Source organism: Haplochromis burtoni, unplaced genomic scaffold, assembly GCF_018398535.1.
Source record: "Haplochromis burtoni strain Fernald_Lab_line unplaced genomic scaffold, NCSU_Asbu1 Contig_20, whole genome shotgun sequence".
Classification (NCBI taxonomy): Eukaryota; Metazoa; Chordata; class Actinopteri; order Cichliformes; family Cichlidae; genus Haplochromis; species Haplochromis burtoni.
This window is the reverse complement of record NW_024582381.1, coordinates 1,444,358-1,462,346: the sequence shown is the minus strand read 5'-3', so window position 1 is coordinate 1,462,346 and position 17,989 is coordinate 1,444,358. Positions and strand designations below refer to the sequence as shown.

The window sequence follows — 17,989 nt, the reverse complement described above, 5'->3', positions numbered from 1 at the left end:
TTTCTGGGACATTTGGGTTGATCAACCTGCAGCCGGGTGCTTTTTTGCACTAACAAAAAGAATGATATGAGCAAAACACACTAATCTGTTAGAGGTTTAATTTGCTGCAAATACAAGAAAGAAAGGACAATTGATAGCCGATACAGGGATTAAATGTGAACATTTACAAAAATATCTTTAAACAATGTTTCAGCATGAAAACTGATAAGACGTCTGAGGGAGAAGGGTTAGTCCGACTGCTCTGAAGCAGGAAGTTCATGGGATTAAAGTAGGAGGGGGAGGATCCAAGGCTCAGCGGGAGAACTGCCTTCGGTCGCTCTTTCCTTTGTTCACGTGTTTGAAAATTTTCGATTTCTGCACGTTTTTGGACTTCTGGTATCCAAAACCACCGCCGCCACCTCGCTTCTGCAGCTTGGCTCCTTTACTGCTGTGCACGTCTGAAGAGAAACATTTAATTAAGGAGAACATCTTTCTTTTTAAAAATGATCCTCTATTGGAGAGCTACAACCTTTTACATGAACGTGCAATTCTGTAACATTCAGATGTTTTCAAGCATAATGAATAAAAACAAGCAGCAAAGGATACTGAGATCAACATATGGAGGCACTTTGAATCCAAATGAGAGCGCCACCATGGGGAGGTTCAGGGTGTTGATGTTGTAGATCTGTTTGAGCGAGTGGGAATCGTAAGCCCTCACGTAGGACTTGTAGGCCTCCTGGGCGGACTTGTGGAGGTAGTAGTTCTTTTCGATCAGTTTCTCCAGCTGAGGGAGGACAGAGTTCAAGTCACAAAACTGCCTTTGATATCTGAGGTATTGCTGAGTGTTAATTCTCACCTGAGACTGGATGTCGGAGATTTTACTCCAGGAAAATTCAAACTCACTCAGTGGGACCTTGATGAGATAAAGCAGATAATGCAGACTTTAAAGAAAACTAATCAACGCAAAAAAGGGACAATCAGTGTCTATGAATATCTTTTCATTGCCATGTCCTATTTTTTTCGTTAAAAACATTAAAACAGGAGGTCCCCAAATCAGAGCCCTGTGGGACACCACAGCACAGTGGGAGGATTTAGATACAAACACTGCAAAAGGCACTATAAAACTATATGTGATGTAAAATTTAAAGGCAAATCCTGCTTAAAAGTCTGTATGTGTTCGTACAACTGAAATGACCAGGCAGGTGGTCTGCTCACCTTGGCCTGTTTGAGGAACCGCAGGAAGCCGAGTTCTTCTGGCCGCAGGATGAGGAGGGCGTGGCCTCGACCATCGATGCCTCTGGCAGTCCGACCCACCCTATGGATGTACTCCTGTGGGAGAAAAATCAACCTTAAGATTAGTCCTGTTCTGGGAATTTTTTGATCAAACTCAATAATTTTACATGACAAACTAATATGCAATTAAAAAAACCCCAACAACAAAAAACCCCCCAAAAACTTATTGACCTTGGGGTCATCTGGAGGGTCGTACTGCACGATCCAGTCCACCTCGGGGATGTCCAGCCCTCGAGCTGCCACGTCTGTGCACAGCAGGATGCCGGAGTCAGCGTTGCAGAACTGGAAGAAGGTGGTGGTACGTTTGGTCTGCTTTTGTTTGCCCTGCGAAATGATACAAAGCAAAGGAACGCTCAGAACAGCTGCAGCTCAACATCTGCTCACCGTCACCCTTCAAATATCAAAGGATAAAATAAAACAAAAGAAAAACCATTTGCTTCTAACATCAGCCAACTTATTTTTCACAGATACAACCAAAGAACTTTAACTTTTAGAGGCTCAGTTTTTTTGACCACTTGTATATTTAGATAAGATTCATGTAAGCTGCGTCTGGAGAACTTACGTGGATGGCCATGACGGGCAGGTCGATGTAGTTGAGCAGTTCATAGTGGAATTTCACAGACATGCAGGAAGAGAAGAAGACCATCAGCTTCTTCTTGCGGTTCTTCTTGAGGAAGGTGAAAAGCAGCAGGAAGCGCTTCTCTGATGGACACACCACATAGCCCTGAAACAGGAGAGAGAGAGAGAGAGATCACTGCATCAGCAACGAGAAAGAAGACTGAGTTCTAGCTGTTTCTGTGATTTCAGACCATCTAGTAAAACTGATGTGATTTCATGAAATACTGAAAGGATTTCAGTAAAAAGGATGAAAGGGAAACTGGCTTCTTTGGATTTGGCCTGTATGCAACAGTTTATGACTGAGTACCTGCTCGAGGCCGTCGACTGTGGCCTTGTCTTTGTTGTCGTCCACCCCGACATACAGGGGCTCCTTTTTCAGGGAGATGCGAGCCAAGTCCTCCACCTTCCTTGTCTGAGTGGCTGAAAACAGCATCGTCTGCCTCCGCTCTGAGAAACATCAAAGAGAGAAAGTAAACAGGTGAGAGGGTTTAACAACATCTGGAGTTTTAAGGACTCTCTCAGGATATTTTACACTCAGGGTTAGGATTTGATCCAAGATCAGCTAATCCTGGTAACACTGGTCAGGTTTTTTCAGCTCTTCAAAGCCAATGACAGATGTTTGAGGGTTGTGACGATGTTCGGAATTTTTTTGCAGAAAATGAATTAAACTAAAAGCACGAGCTTAGGGCAGTGGAGAGCTGCCTTTCAGAGAAAGCCAAGGCACATCAAAGAAATGAGAATAAAACATTTACAATACAAAAAGATGCGCAGAAAGAAAAGAGTTTTGAAAATGGGTATTTTGGATTTTTTTTTGCTGACTGATTAATGAACAGGAACTAATCATCTGTCTTTATAAAACAGGAAGCTGCTTCATGTCACAGGTTAGTGGTCAGTTTTTTTAAATACAAAAACAGGACACCCCACATTTCTCTTTATTTACATGTGATTCACTTCCTCTTTTAGAGTCACAGAGTAAAAAGAAGCAGCACCTCTCTCTCAAAACTATGATTGGTGTTACGCCAAAAGGTCACGATGACACATTATTGGCTCTACCTGAAACATTTTTTTTTAACTGGACTAATTCCACAGTGTTTGATGTCACTAAGGTCCATGATTTAAATACGTTTAGACTGAACAAAAATGCTCATGAGTTGGTTTTACTTTGCTGCTTTGGAAATCAAAACGCTTCTTCAAAGAACTAAAAGTTTTTTGTGCCAAATCATCAACTAAATCAATGTTCATGAATTTCTCACTATTGGGTTTATTGATACTTTCACTGATACATACTCGGCAGCAGTTTGATGATCTGCTTTAGCTCCTCCTCGAAGCCCACCTCCAGGATCCGGTCGGCCTCGTCGATAATCAGACACTGCAGGTTCTTGTACATGAAGCCGGACGTGTTCTGTAGATGTGGAACAAGCCACTCAGACGGTGTTCTTCTTAAAGTATTAAAAATGAGAATGAAGAACAGAGAACTTTGTTTCTGCTCACCTGCAGGTGGTCCAGCAGGCGTCCGGGTGTGGCTACCACGATGTTGACACCGTTGGCGAGCTTCTGGGCCTCAGCTGAGCGGTTGCTCCCTCCCATGATCAGACCGTAAGTGTGCACGTGGTGCGTCATCAGCTCCTTCAGCACGCCGTAGGTCTGCATGGCCAGCTCGCGTGTAGGAGACAGGATGATGACGCCGGTGCCTGAGATGAAAGAGAGCAGTTACAGAGTTAGTGAGTGAGAAAGAGGAGGATGAAGCTAAGCAGGAGACGAGGAGACTCAGACGGCAGCTCACCATTCCTGGGCATGAACTTGAGTTTGTAGATGAGCTCGATGCACGGAATGAGGAAGGCCAGAGTTTTACCGCTGCCTGTCTTTGCCGCAGCCAGGACATCCCTGCAGAGTGGAGCAAACGATTTCATGTTATTCTGCCGCCTCGGCTGAGCAGCTCAGAGTCTAAATGGACAACCAACCCACCTTCCCTCCAGCAGAGGGCGGATGCTTTTGTGCTGGATCTCGGTCATGTGCTCGAAGCCCATGCCCTTCACTCCCTTCAGCGTGTTCTCGCTAACTATACTGGCGAGAGAGGCAAAGGATGTGTCCTCGAACGCCCCTGAAACAGACGGAGAATTGTGGATTTTTCACATTACATCATGGTTTGATTATGGACAGGTTTATAGTGCTTCTGCCACGAATGTATTTAGTACAATACTTGAATGTCATCATAAAAAGACATAAGATAAAAGCAGTTGTGAGGTTTTGCTGACTGACCAGACTAAAAACAGTCTCAAAGATCAACTTCTTCCAGTGATCCAGGAGCAATTTGGTGACATTCTGTGCAATTTCCAGCATTACGGTGCCCCATGTCACAAGGCAAAGTGACTCAGAGGTCATTAGATTAACATAGTCTGATCCAGAATCTACGCTCAGTCCTTAAAAAACAGATGGACATGCAGAACAAGGCAGGAGTGGATCTCCACCAGAAGCTGATCTGTTTATTTACAAACACACAATGTTTGCCGTCTAATGATTTAAATTGTTTCCCAACAAGTTAAAGCTGTTTTACCCTGTACGAATGAAAGACCTTGCAGATTTTTTTATTATCATTTAATAATTAATATCTCTATTATTATCCTTGGGCAAGATACTAACCCCATGTTTGCCTACTGGTGGTGGTCAGAGGGCCCGGTGAATGACTGAATTTAGTGTAAAGTGCTTTGGGGTCCTTAGGGACTGAGTAAAGCACTATACAAATGCAGGCCATTTACCATTCACTTGACACTGACCAAAGAAAAGATTATTTTCTCTTCTGTTTGGGTTCTTCTATAAATCTTGAAGCTTTTGACTGGTCAGAATTAAGATTTTAGTTTCTTATAAATACTGTTTATTTTATTTGAAAACACATTTCCAGTACATTTATCATTTTCCAGTAGAAAATAAATAATATTCAAGTCAAGAGTAACCTCATAACTTCACTTAGGAGCAAAAAGGAATCTTTAAGCTTGACAGTGGTTTAGTGATTTGAATTATTATATTATTATTATATTATAATATTGTGATATAGTTATTGACTAAGATGTAAAAATTGTGATACAATTTTGCTTCCATATCAGCAAGCCCAAGGTGTAAGTAAGTGTGCAATGTGTATTATAAACAGAGCAGAGATACGGTTTGATTCAGCGTGTCCTTACAGTCGTTCCTGTCAGAGGCGTCACTGAAGACGCCGCCCACAAAGACCACCATAAGAGTTTCTGTATGCCTCAGCTGACACCCGGCTCACGATGGAAGCAGCGACCGGGCAACACATGAAGGCAGCACGGCAGAGCCGGCCTCTCCTGTTAACCGCCTCATATGCAATTAACCCGATTCACTCAGTACCTGTGAGTCCACACGGCAGCTCAGGCTCATCCTCCTCCTCCTCTTCTTGTGGTTTGTCAGCAGCTGCATCTCCATTGTCATCTGCTACTTCTTCCTCCTCCGTGTCCTCCTCCCCATTTTCTTCTTCTTTTGCAGTTTTGCTCTTTTTCACGGCTTCAATCAGAACACGGACATTAACTGAAGCACCAACAAAGTAAACTTGAGTGTGTTACCCGTATAAAGGGCTCTGTTTTTACCTGGAGGTTCAGCACCCTCAGCCAGCTGCTTCCTTTTCGCTTTCTTCTTCATCTGAGTTTCCTCTGTGCTGGTCCCTTCCACTGGTCCCTCTTCCTCCTCCTGATTCTTCTTCTTCTGTTTCTTCTTTGGCTCTCTGGGTACCTCCTCCTGGAGGCCGTTTGAGCTCACCGTCAGACTCACTGGAAGTATGATCAAAGTTTGTTGCTAATAAACCCCAAAGGAAAACTCTGGAAGCCTGGTTAGCACAGTGCTAGCTAAATTGTTTTGTATACTACTCTTTTGAGCTAATATGCGGCGAAATGCGCATGCAGTTGTGTAGCAGAGAAAATATACCTGCATGCGCAGCTACAGTGAACCCAAACTCAGATTTAAACCTTAGAAGAGTAAAAAAAAGTTAGAAACGGACCAGGGAAGAGAGCTACCTGTTAGCTTAGCCTGCGACGTCAGCGTTTACCTAGCCATCAAACACTCACCATCTTCTCCTTCTTCTCCTGTTACTTCGTCTTTCCGCTTCTTCTTCTGCAATTTGCGCTCTCTGTCCTTCTCGTTTCGCTTCTGGATCTTCTTTCGGAGAAGCTTCATCTGGAGGTCCGCCATGGTTACCGAGAACACGGCGCACACGTGTGTATGTGAGTGACGCTCAGGACCCCTCAGTGGAACAGAGACAGACAGCGGCCCGCAGCGCCTGACTGAAAATCAAAAAGGACCCCGCGTGCTGTGAAAACAACCGAGATAATGCCTAAAAGAAAAGACACCTGAACACGGGAAAAATAATGAAATAAAGATAATCAACACTGAAGTGTGGAGTAATAATCATTAAATAATATTTTTTTTACAATTACAAGCATAAATTTGGGGTTTAATTTGCAGTCCTGTTAGTTCAGGAGGAGCTGTGACTTACAGATCCTTTCCAAATAATTAGGATATCATGGAAGAGTTTGGTTATTTCCATAATTCTATTCAAAACAATAAACTTTCATAGATTATAGATTCAGGGCCCACAACTTAAACGATTTCAAGTGCTTATTTGTACATAATTTGGGCTTCCAGCTCATAAAACCCACAAAAACAGGATTTCAAAAAATTAGAATACTGTGAAGACATCAGCCCAAATTTTTACAGGGCATGAATGTTTTAAACGGCGTTTCACACATAACTCATCTACTAACCTGAAAGCACCTGCACAGGTTTTCCCAGGAGTCATTAAATCGCTTCACTCAGTGATGAGACGTTAATGGTGAGGTCTTCACAGCATTCAAATTTTTTGAAATCCTGTTTTCGTGGGTTTTATGAGCTGGAAGCCCAAATTATGTACAAATAAACACTACTTGAAGTACTTGAAATCATTTAAGTTGTGGGCTCTGAATCTATAATCTATGAAAGTTTAATGTTTTGAATAGAATTATGGAAATAAACTTTTCCATGATATTTGAATTTTTCGGAAAGGGTCTGTGGTGGGTCTCCATGCTTCCATCTGCAGGACAGGGGGAGAAACTGCAAATATTTCCTCATAAATCCATCACAGCTGTGTTTAGAGCTGGACAGGTTACTAATCCATAAAGAAAAGGGCCAACAAGGCTGAAAACAAGAGATTCTTTATTCACAACAGAAAATCCAAACAAGATTCAGACAAGTTTTTTTTCTTCTTTTAGCTGGGTAACAAAGAGAGCTGCCTTGTGTTTAAAGCTAATTTCCTCATCTTATTCAGTTTTCTGAATGAAGACCGTTTTTTTTCTTCTTTTAGCTGGGTAACAAAGAGAGCTGCCTTGTGTTTAAAGCTAATTTCCTCATCTTATTCAGTTTTCTGAATGAAGACCATCCAAAAGTTCAACTACAGGCTTATAAACATTTACTTTGCAAAGGCAGAGATGTGTCTTTAGTTTAAATTCTAGCTATGGTGGCCCTGAGGTGAAAGATCCAAAAATAAAAGAAAAACTAGAAAAAAAATGACAGCCTTCTCTTCCATCCCTCCAAACCCTGCTCACCTTGCCCCAACAGACTCTCAAGTCAGTCCATGGCTAAAGGCTCATCTTCAATCTTTACTAAATCTGGCTCCCCATCTTTTTTAATCTCAAACACCTGAAGAATAACCTGAGGCCCGTTTGCGCTCAACCCTTCTGCTGACTGCCCTGGATCGACAGGTGGTGCTAACTGACTCCTGGACACCCTCCTATTCTCCTCCCGCCTCTGCGACCTGCTTCCAGTCCTATGCCCTTTGTTCCTCCTCTTCCTCAGAAGCCTCTGGCTCCAGGAGATGTTTGAATACAGCTGCAGAGGATTGCAGCAGCTTTGCGTGCCATTCCCAGTCACTGAGGATGGCGCTTGAACACACCGCCTCCGCATGTCCTCCTCCACCGCTTTGAACACCAGGTCTGTGATGTCTCTGCGGAGCCTCATAAGCAGCACAGGGTCTTCAACCTGCCGCATGTCAGCCAGCATGACCTCAGCAAACTGGTTGAGGACGTCGTGTTTGGGTGCCGTTTTAACAGGTTGATTGTCTTCATCGCGATGATGCGGACAACTCAGAGACACGACCTCTGTGACCCGAGGCTGTGGACACTGAAGTGGGGCGAAACTCGGGGCAGAGTCCATAGACTGGGGCTCATCCAAGTCTTGGCCACCTCCATCTGCATCCAGCTGGCTGCTTACTGAGCTGCCCATCTCCTGATCAATGTTCCCCTCAGTCTTCAACTCCTCTTCATCCTTCTCATTATGATCCACAAAGTTGTCCGCCTGCAAACAAAACAAACAAACAAAAAAAACCATGCAGTTTAGAGGATTTATAGATATATAGATAAAGCTACCCTGTGATGATGACAGCGTCAGTCGCTATGGAGCAGGCTATCAGTCTGAGCTGTCCAGCTGTATCCTCCTTTTATGCTGTTCAATAGGCTACTGAACAAGTTTAAACTTTTTAAAATTATGCAAAATTACAAAACGCTTAGCTATGTCTCTAATAAAACCTCTGTAACTTTGCTCTGTTTCACTTCAGCAGCATCAGGCAATGTTCATATGTTGATTAATGGTTTTCTTTCGTTTTTGATCTACTGCACACAGAATATTTTTATAAAATCCCAGGCCAGGAAAGTCGCCTTCACGTTTTTCTGTGTTTTATCCTCAGTTACTTTGACACAAAGGCATCTTCTGTGATGCTTACACCTTTGATAAAGTCTCGCAAGTGTCATCTTTCTTTTTACAGAAATAAAAATATGGAAATGTACAGATGCATGATCTGAATTATAATATTTCTGACTGGGGCAAAATTTTCCCCGATTCCTCGATTCGAGACCTTGTGAATCGGATCGATTCTAGAAATCAGTGACGATACCCAGCACCATTGATTACCTCTAACTGAGACTTGTGTGAAAACCTCTGCACAAAGTTTCATGATTCAAAGCCGTGTAGACTTGCTAGCATCTGCCTACTGGGAACGAACCCTCCTGGGTAGCGTTCTTCTGCCAGATTTGTTGAAAAGAATTTCCTCTTCATACCTGCAAGCAGCCTTTCAGAAAATGAGTCGTTTGAGAGAAGAAGAACAAGCTGCAAAATTGTTTTTATATCTGACCCTGAAAAACTAGTTCAATTATTTAATTCTTACAGGCATTACTATTTTGACTCATTATTATCAGGATGTCCTCAAAACTCCTTGAATTTAATCATTAATTATTATTAATATCTGGCGCTCTTTCACAGTGCGTCTTTTGTCCTGTCTCCTTCTCCTCAGCCAGCTCCCTCTCCCCTCCCTTAGCCTAGTTCTTCCAGTTAAAAAGGACATTTTCCTCCCCACTGTCACCAAGTGCTTGCTCATAGAGGGTAGTCTGAATCTTGTTGTTTCTTTCTAATATTAAAAGAAATAAAATGGCTTTGCAAACACATCAGACCCAGAACAACTTAAGTACTTATTTTGAATTGAATATTTGCGCTCCACCATCTGAGAAACTATCCGGTTTCGATGTTCATTTGCTGTTCAATGCAGCGGGAGGTCGTCTGCTGCATTTATCAGTTTTGCTGTTGACTGTGTTTCAGTTAAAGTCCTTAAAACTATATTAAAACATTTAAAGGCAAAAATGTAAAATGCTAAAAAAATGCTTGATCATTCTCATGAAGTCTTCCAAAAATTTCACATTAGACACAGCCCTCTGAGTTATTCTAAATATAAAGGACTTGCTGCTGCAACTTTAACGTCTCCCCCCCAATTTTCTCACAGATTGATGTTGTTATTTCTTTAAACTGTGATAAGGACCTTCTTTAATATTTAGGAAATGTATTTTTCTCTTTGCAGACTTACCAGAGATGAATATGCTTTCCTGCGAACTATGTAAGGCCTCAAGAAACAGAGTTTCTCCCTTAGCTTCTCCTGCTCGTCCAGGGCTCAGCTTCTCCTGCTGTCCAGGGCTCAGCTTCTCCTGCTGTCCAGGGCTCAGCTTCTCCTGCTTCCAGGCTCAGCTTCTCCTGCTCTCCAGGCTCAGCTTCTCCTGCTTCCAGGGCTCAGCTTCCCGGCCTAGGGCTCAGCTTCTCCTGCTGTCCAGGGCTCAGCTTCTCCTGCTGTCCAGGGCTCAGCTTCTCCTGCTGTCCAGGGCTCAGCTTCTCCTGCTCTCCAGCGCTCAGCTTCTCCTGCTCTCCAGCGCTCAGCTTCTCCTGCTCTCCAGCGCTCAGCTTCTCCGGGTGATACAGCACCCTCCCGTACTGTGTCCGCAGAGACCTGGTCCTCCTCTCCACATCAGACACTGGAGAAAACACGAGACACATGCAGTCGTGAGAGTGCCTAACGGTGCATACTTGTTATGGTAAATAAGAATAACTTTATTTATCCCGAGGGAAATTCTTTTGTCATGTAAATGCTCAAAGTAGCAGGAGAGCCAGAGGAACAGATAAATAAGATATACACAATAAGAATAGTAGTGCAAATGCGATTCTTCTTACTGAATCGAGTTTGAATGAGTCACTCACCAAGATGAATCGGATTTTTTGAGTCAGTTGCCTAGAGAGTGCAAATATTTTTACATTTTCACTCAAACTTAATTTGTTTCTCTTTTCATATATATCCATAAGCAACTATTTTTATAGAGCAAAAAAAAAATTAAAATTTCTAAAGGGAACATGTATTTTTATATTATTAGTATTTTCCTCAAATGTGTCAAATATATATTTTCTCATCTAAATGTCCACAGAGCTGTGAGCCAGGGGGCGGTAATGCGCCTTAACACTGGTGGCCAACCAAGAAGAAGCTGTGAGCCACAAGGGAGAGGGTGAGTGAATGGCTGTGTCCCAATTAAGGGACCGCACGCTTGAAGTACGCATTTTGAGTGCGATTATGTCACCGCCACGCGACGACGGCTGTCCCAATTTGAAGTGTACTTCAAATGCATACTCCAAATGCGCCGTCGATTTCCCCAAATATCAAGCGTGGTCCGGTGCACGCTTCGTGGTCCCATATATCCCACAATTCATAGCGCGGCGGTGGGTGTGGATAATTTTGCCGCAAAATACGGCAGAAGGGAGCGGCCGAAGAGTGAACTGTCAAAAGTAAGTACAGAATATCATGTCACTTATATATGTGCGAATGTTTAATAATGAAGAACATTAAAACATTACTGTTGGCCACAGGTTATGTGACATTAGTGATGTTTGTACTTTCAGCGTTTACTTGGTTTTAAAGCCTCTACACACACATACATACATACACACATACAGTTGACCTTAATCTTACAGAGAATGTGATGATTTTATGGATAATTAAAGTCAGTCATGTATCCACAAACACAAGCTGAAAGTCCGTGATGCTGCTCGGTTTGCAGTCCTGAATATCACAGCACAAGCAGGATTCACCGCACTGTTAATGTTAGCTATGTTATATTGCTGCCTCTGTTCGGTGGTGTCGAGCCAAACAGACTTTAACGTGTCTGAACGAGCTGACGGTTTACTCGTTAAGCACATCATCTGTGAGGCTTTGCACCCCTGATGATCCACCAGGACAAACTCAGCAGTGTGTGAGGAAGAGGAGGAGGAAGAGCCAGCAGCAGGTGACAGACGGAGAGAATAGACCGACTGAAACAAGTTTAATATTCAGAAACCTAAAGTATGTATCAGCAGCAGAATGGCCCTAAAAATAAATGTTTGTTTCCGTTCTATGAAGCTTTGAGTATTTTGGATTAGTAGCACTGCTGTGTTTGTTGCATCATATTGCTGTAATTGTTTATATGCTTTATATATTCTGAGGTAAGTTGATCTATAGTGTTACATCATATTCTATAAGGATGTTATGTGTTTGTAGACTTTCTGCCCAGTTTGACCCATTTAGCAGAAGTCAGCCTGTTTAAGGCTCTGATATCTATTCTATATGACTTAAAGCAGTTATGACAAGGTGTGATTTTCTCACCCAATAAAGGAATATTTCATATATCAGTCTACTCTTCATTCTATCAGAAACAGTTTTCACAGCTTGTACATTTTCCTTTTTACACATATATGTGAGCATTGAGCCAAATGTAATAATGCCAACATATTAAATGAACAATATTTGTCTCTTATGTATAACACATCTATATATACACTGTCAAAGATACTTGTCTTTGAGTGAAGATTTAAGGTGATAGGAAATATAAATAACTGCAACTTGAATCTTTGACCCAGAGTTCAAGCTCACTGCTGTAATATATCCTGTATATTTTATTTTTACATTACCACAGTGAGATGACTTTAGTCTCATGACCAACATTAGCTAATTGTTATTTACTAACTAATCTTGAAATGACTGTTCAGTACAGAAATGAAACCCAACTATCATGTTTTACAGTCCTGTGGTCTTAGCCTCAGATATTCAACTAATCAAAGTGATGTCATGACAAAAATGAATGACCAACAAAACATTTTTTCTCCTTCATTTAGGACACACAATGCTGTATGTAACTTTCTCGCAGTTAGTATCATGGTTGCTAGGCAACCTGAGCAGCGCAAAGAGGGCTAGACCATCCCATTTCACAGGCCTCTCACTTCCCACTTCTCCTACTTATAGTGTGCATGCTTCAAGCATGCAGACCCTGAATTGGGTCGATTTGTTCATGCTAAGATTCAGCACAGGAAAGGGGGGGGGGGCCTGAGTGACTCAAATGTTCTGATAGCATGTTAGCAGAGCGATGCTTCTACTCAGAGTTTGTTCTTACAATTCAGAGCAGAAGTGTTTTTGTTAAGAAACTGGCAGTTGTTCCCCCCCCCCGCAATTTTAATTATAAGCTAGATATATTTGTACTAATGAAATTAGTTTGCTAACAACAACAGGGATGAGTCAGTGAATGAGTCAGTTGGGTTTGTGAATCATGATTCACCAGTCAGTAAAGTGCTTCTCGAGTATTGAACGATTCGTTCATGATTCGCACATCACTAGAGCACACACACCGAACGCGACAGAAGCATATATACCTATATGAGAACATGCATAAATTAACTGCCTACATTAATTCATTGTAAACATACCTTCTGACTGGGACTTCGCTGCTGCCTCTTCGGGCTGTCTCTGGTCCTCGGGAAGGATGTTCTCCAGGGTCCGCACCATATTGCAGCTAGTCTCCCGCGGGGTGAGGAAGGGGTCCAGAAACCCCATGACCGTGTAGAACCTCCATTTCCTCCCCTTTACTGCTTCAGACCCACTACTCTTCTCCTTAACTACCCTCTTCTCCTTGGAGTATGTGTCCCTGAGGCTCTTCCACTTTCTCCTGCAGATGTCCTCTGAATAAACACATTCTCTTGTTAGCGGAAAGGTATTTGTACATCAGTGGGAAATAGTGGGACAGTAGGCGGGCTTGCTAGCTTTGACGCGGCTTCCCCGGGTCAGTGAAAAAATTTAAAAAGAGAAATTAATGAACTTACCAGGTTGCCCTATATCTTTACATATCTTTCTCCAAGCTAGGTCCTTTTTATTCCTGTCTCGGTAGAAAGCGCAGTTGATGTCATACAGCTCTGGGTGGCTGGCTACTGCCTTGATGAGCCTTTCCCACATATTGAATGAAGAACAAATGACTTTGGCTGGACCTGCCCCTTTGAACTAGGCCAGAGCGTCGCGTCACCAGGTTCCTGATTGGTTGTCGTGGCGCGACTTGAAGCTGGGGTCCGGTTTTTTCCAACTTGAGCGGCAGATGCGATAAGCACGAATGCATAAAATGCAGCGTGTATTTTATTTTGCGTCAGTCGCGATACTTGGTCGCGCGAATCAGGCAGAAAGCGATTTCGCAATGCAAATCTACTTGTGAAGTTTAGCGGGACCCCCAGTCGCGCTCCTCGCGCTCCTCCAGTTACTTCTTCCTTTTCTGGGTTTATTGGCGGTTGGCAAACAGCAAAACGGTGCATTACCACCACCAACTGGTGTGGAGTGTCCTCAGTTGACTTTACATGTAAACCAGAAGCTCTTCTTCTTCTTCTTGACGGAGGCTCGCGAGATGGCGGACTGAGCAGTGGCATCTGTCTGAACCAGTGAGTGTTTTCTACAGTCAATGGTAGAAACCCAGGTACGGGCTGACATCTGACTAAAAAAGGAATACACAGTGGAACATTTCGGATGATGGGACTTTTACCTCAAAACTTTCCTACTCCACCTCCTAAACCTGTTCTTTAAAGCTGTTCATGTGTTCCGTGTTCCAATTGAAAACTAACATTTCTTTTTTTCCCTTTAACACAAGGGAACTTAAAGACTCAATTAAGCATAAAGCTGTTTTCTGTTCTGCAAGGGGCGACAGGCAAATTGTTTTTTTTCCTCCAGGAAACTCATTCTGAGGAATCTGATGTGAAGTTTTGGTCACAACAATGGGGAGATAAAAAAAAAATTTAATCATGGTACAAACAGGTCTGCTGGGGTTGTTTCAACAGATGTCCTGGTAGGTTTTTGTGCAATATGGCAGACAAAGATGGACATTGGGTTTCCTGTGTGTTAAATACTGATAATACTCTGATTATTTTGATCAATGTTTATGGATTCAACAATGATCAAGAGAATAAGAACCTTTTGTATCAAATTTCTACAGTTATAAAGGAACTTAATACCAAATTCCCCACTGATTATATTGTAGTTGGAGGTGATTTCAATGTGACTCCCAAATGAATGGTTGGATAGATGGCCTTCAAAATTTTCAAGAGAACATAAAAACCCAATATTTGAAATTTTCGCTAATGATACTAAATTAATAGATGTATGGAGATACTTAAACAAAGATGTCAAACAATTCACCTGGCACAAACCTAATGGTCAAAGCAGGTCACGTATTGATTATTGGTTGGTATCCAACTCAATTTTACAATAGGTTAAGGAAACAGTTATCTCTAATGGCCCCATAAGTGACCATTGCACCATTATGCTAAGACTACAAAGCAAAGACCAAAACAACACATTTAAGGATTATTGGAAATTTAACTCTCAGATGCTGAGAAATGAGGAGTATTGTAATTCTATTAAAAAATAATAATTTTAGATATCCAGAATGACGAAGCCATCAATACACCGATACTCAAATGGGAATATCTTAAATTTAGAATCAGAAAAACCTCAGTCACATTCGGTAAAAAGTTAAACAGACAAAGGAAAGAAGGGGAATCAAACGTAGTAAAAGAACTTATGAATCTTTATGGCAAATTGAACTGGACTGAGGAAAAAAAAAAAGGAAAAATTAACAACTTACAATCTAAATTGGACAAAATGTACCTTCATAGAGCCAACGGCACTTATTTGCGATCCAAAGCCAGGTGGATAGAAGAGGGTGAAAAGAACACTGCCTATTTTTGCAATCTAGAAAAACGTAAACAAGAATATAATTCAGTATGTAACCTAATAATCAACGGAGAGGAATGTACAGACCCTAAAAGCATTTCAAATGAAGTATTTACTTTTTACAGTAACCTTTATAAGTCTTCATACTCGGAAAAAAATTATCACCTCCTTCATTGACAAAATCAGTATTTGGATTCCAGTAATTGATGATAATTTTAGAGAAATTTGTGATGAAGACCTAACTATAGAAGAATTTGATTTTGCTATCAAGAGCTTGGCATCTGATCGCTCACCGGGACCAGATGGAATAACAACTAATTTCTATAAGCACTTTTGGGAAGATTTAAAATTACTATTATTCAGTGTGTATTAATCAAAAGGAGCTTATGACAACAATGAAAGAAGGAGTTATAAAATTAATTCCAAAACCAGGAAAAGATAAGAAAAAACTAAGTAATCTAAGACCTATAACACTCTTAAATAGGGACTACAAAAGTTTTAGCAACCAGACTAAAAACGGGTATTTCTGAAATAATTAGCCCAACACAATCAGAATTTCTCAAAGGACAGTTGATCCAAAATAATATCCGCTTGGTTTCGGACCTTATCGATTACAATTACCTAATTGAGGATGATGATTTTATGTTGTTCTTGGACTTCCATAAAGCATTTGATTCTATTGAACACACTTTTATTATTAAGACATTTAAACATTTTGGGTTTGGAGATGCATTTCTGCATATGATCACTATGTTATACACTGATATTAATAGTTGTGTTTCTCTTTCAGAAGGCACATGTCCCAGGTTCAGGGTGGAGAGAGGTATCAGGCAGGGCTGCAGCATCTCACCTCTTTTATTCATTGTAGCCACTGAACTACTTGCTATTACTGTCATAAACTCAAACATCAAAGGATTAGACATAAATAACCACAAATTAATAATAAGTCAGCTTTCAGATGATACAACAATATTTCTAAAAAATAAAGAACAAATTGGCCTTAGATACAATAAAGATCTTTTCTGATGCTTCTGGACTACGCCTGAACCTGGACAAATGTGAACTCATGAGTATCCACAATTGTTCTCACTCTTCTTTGTACGATATACCTGTCAAAAATGAAATCAAATATCTTGGAATTTGGTTAACTAAATGCATGGCTGATAGTGAAGAAAAGAATATTCAGAATACAATTGACAAATGCAAAATAAACTCTAAACCATTGGCTACAGAGAGATTTAACGTTGTTCGGCAGGATAATGTTAACCAAGGTTGAATCTTTGTCCAGATTAATCTATCCAGCTTATTCCCTAGCCATCCCACCAAGGATTATAAAAGACATCAATAAGGTGAATTTTAATTTCATATAGAAAAATAAACATCACTATATAAGTAACAGGGACTTGATAAAAGACTATGAAGAGGGGGGTTTAAGAGCAATAGATTTTGAAATAATGAATGGCATGTTAAAGATTTATTGGCTTGATCTTTCTTAAAAAATGATAATGAGATCTGGTTCTTGATACCATCTCTTATTTTCAACAGAGTTGGGGGGATCCAATTCCTATTAGTATGCGATTTTGAAATTTCTAAACTGCCCATAAAACTCTCCAAATTTCATCAAAAAGTTTTGTTAAATTGGAAATTAATGTTTAAACATAACTTTAGTCTGTCTGTGAAGGTTCTCAGTCATCCAGGTCATCGTAGTCAAAGGAGCTTGCAAAGAAAAGCGTCTGGACTTCTTTAAGTTGCTTGAAGACGTTTCACCTCTCATCCGAGAAGCTTCTTCAGTTCTAAGGTCAAATGGTGGAGAGTCCCAGATATAAACCTAGTGGGAGTAACCCCCCACAGAGGGACAAAAGGACCCCCTGATGATCCTCTAATCGCCTGAGCCAAGGTGTGAAACTGGGCGTGGGTCCCAATCAGCCAGAGTTTCGGGTGTGTTCATTGTGAAACCTGGCCCCACCTTATCATGCGAATTCCTGAGGTCAGATGGCCCAGGATGTGAGTGGGCGTTAAGGCGTCTGGGAAGGGATCTCAATAACTCTAGTCCCCACAACGGTCCATTGTGGAATAATAGGGTGATATTGAATCGGGGGAAATCTACGTTTGTGGAAGAATGGATGACAAAACAAATTTGGTCTGTGACACATATAAATGATGAAAATGGAGATATACTTGAATTAAACAGGTTTAATGAGAAATATGACAGGAGTTGCTCGTTCGAGCTCTATAAAAAGGTTTCACAGAATATCCCAACAGACCTTGTCAATACGATAAAGAACAATTTTTCAAATACACCGACTCCAAATTTACATACAATTAAACTAGATGGTCTTGACTTGGTTAATGAAAAATGCAATAATCACTTTTGAGGAGGTATTTGGTTAACAATTTATATCAAAGTAGGTCAAAACACTCACTCATCTTTAAAGATTATAACAAATCTGAGATCTCGTTGATGATATTAATATTTGAAATTTCCAATCCCCCCCAAACTTAAAGAAGTCAATTTTAAAAATACAAAAAATATTCACCCCTCCAATGAATTTATGAGAGAAAGATTTAAATTTGTGTCAGACAACTGTTATATTTGTAAAACAACTTTGGAAACAACATGGCACATGTTTTATGGGTGTGTGACAGTCCAGAATTTATGGAAATCCCTCCATGTCCTAATATTGTCCCAGTATGGAAATAATGATTTTTGGTCTTTTCAAATAGTGATGTGTCGGTTGCGAA

The 17,989-nt window shown here is 41.1% G+C and overlaps 3 protein-coding genes across 3 annotated transcripts; all 3 read right to left on the bottom strand.

The window, feature by feature from the left end:
• Positions 1 to 81: 81 nt before the first annotated feature.
• Positions 82 to 6,159, bottom strand: ddx18 (DEAD (Asp-Glu-Ala-Asp) box polypeptide 18). Its single transcript, XM_005919366.3, has 14 exons — positions 5,967 to 6,159; positions 5,493 to 5,672; positions 5,257 to 5,409; positions 3,856 to 3,991; positions 3,674 to 3,774; positions 3,382 to 3,581; positions 3,178 to 3,292; positions 2,198 to 2,337; positions 1,835 to 1,996; positions 1,444 to 1,596; positions 1,195 to 1,308; positions 836 to 892; positions 586 to 763; positions 82 to 437 (listed from the first exon to the last, which is right to left on the bottom strand). The coding sequence occupies exons 1-14, from the start codon at positions 6,088 to 6,090 to the stop codon at positions 292 to 294; spliced, it is 1,959 nt and encodes a 652-aa protein (XP_005919428.1). The 5' UTR covers positions 6,091 to 6,159; the 3' UTR covers positions 82 to 291.
• Positions 6,160 to 7,210: 1,051 nt separating this feature from the next.
• LOC106633132 lies at positions 7,211 to 9,957 on the bottom strand. Its single transcript, XM_042218575.1, has 2 exons — positions 9,782 to 9,957; positions 7,211 to 8,226 (listed from the first exon to the last, which is right to left on the bottom strand). Exon 2 carries the CDS (start codon positions 8,152 to 8,154, stop codon positions 7,501 to 7,503), a length of 654 nt encoding a protein of 217 aa, XP_042074509.1. The 5' UTR covers positions 8,155 to 8,226; positions 9,782 to 9,957; the 3' UTR covers positions 7,211 to 7,500.
• A 24-nt stretch (positions 9,958 to 9,981) lies between these two features.
• LOC102299754 (transcription factor Adf-1) lies at positions 9,982 to 13,819 on the bottom strand. The gene is made up of 3 exons (XM_042218542.1): positions 13,360 to 13,819; positions 12,967 to 13,218; positions 9,982 to 10,220 (listed from the first exon to the last, which is right to left on the bottom strand). Exons 1-3 carry the CDS (start codon positions 13,487 to 13,489, stop codon positions 9,982 to 9,984), a joined length of 621 nt encoding a protein of 206 aa, XP_042074476.1. The 5' UTR covers positions 13,490 to 13,819.
• Positions 13,820 to 17,989: the final 4,170 nt, after the last annotated feature.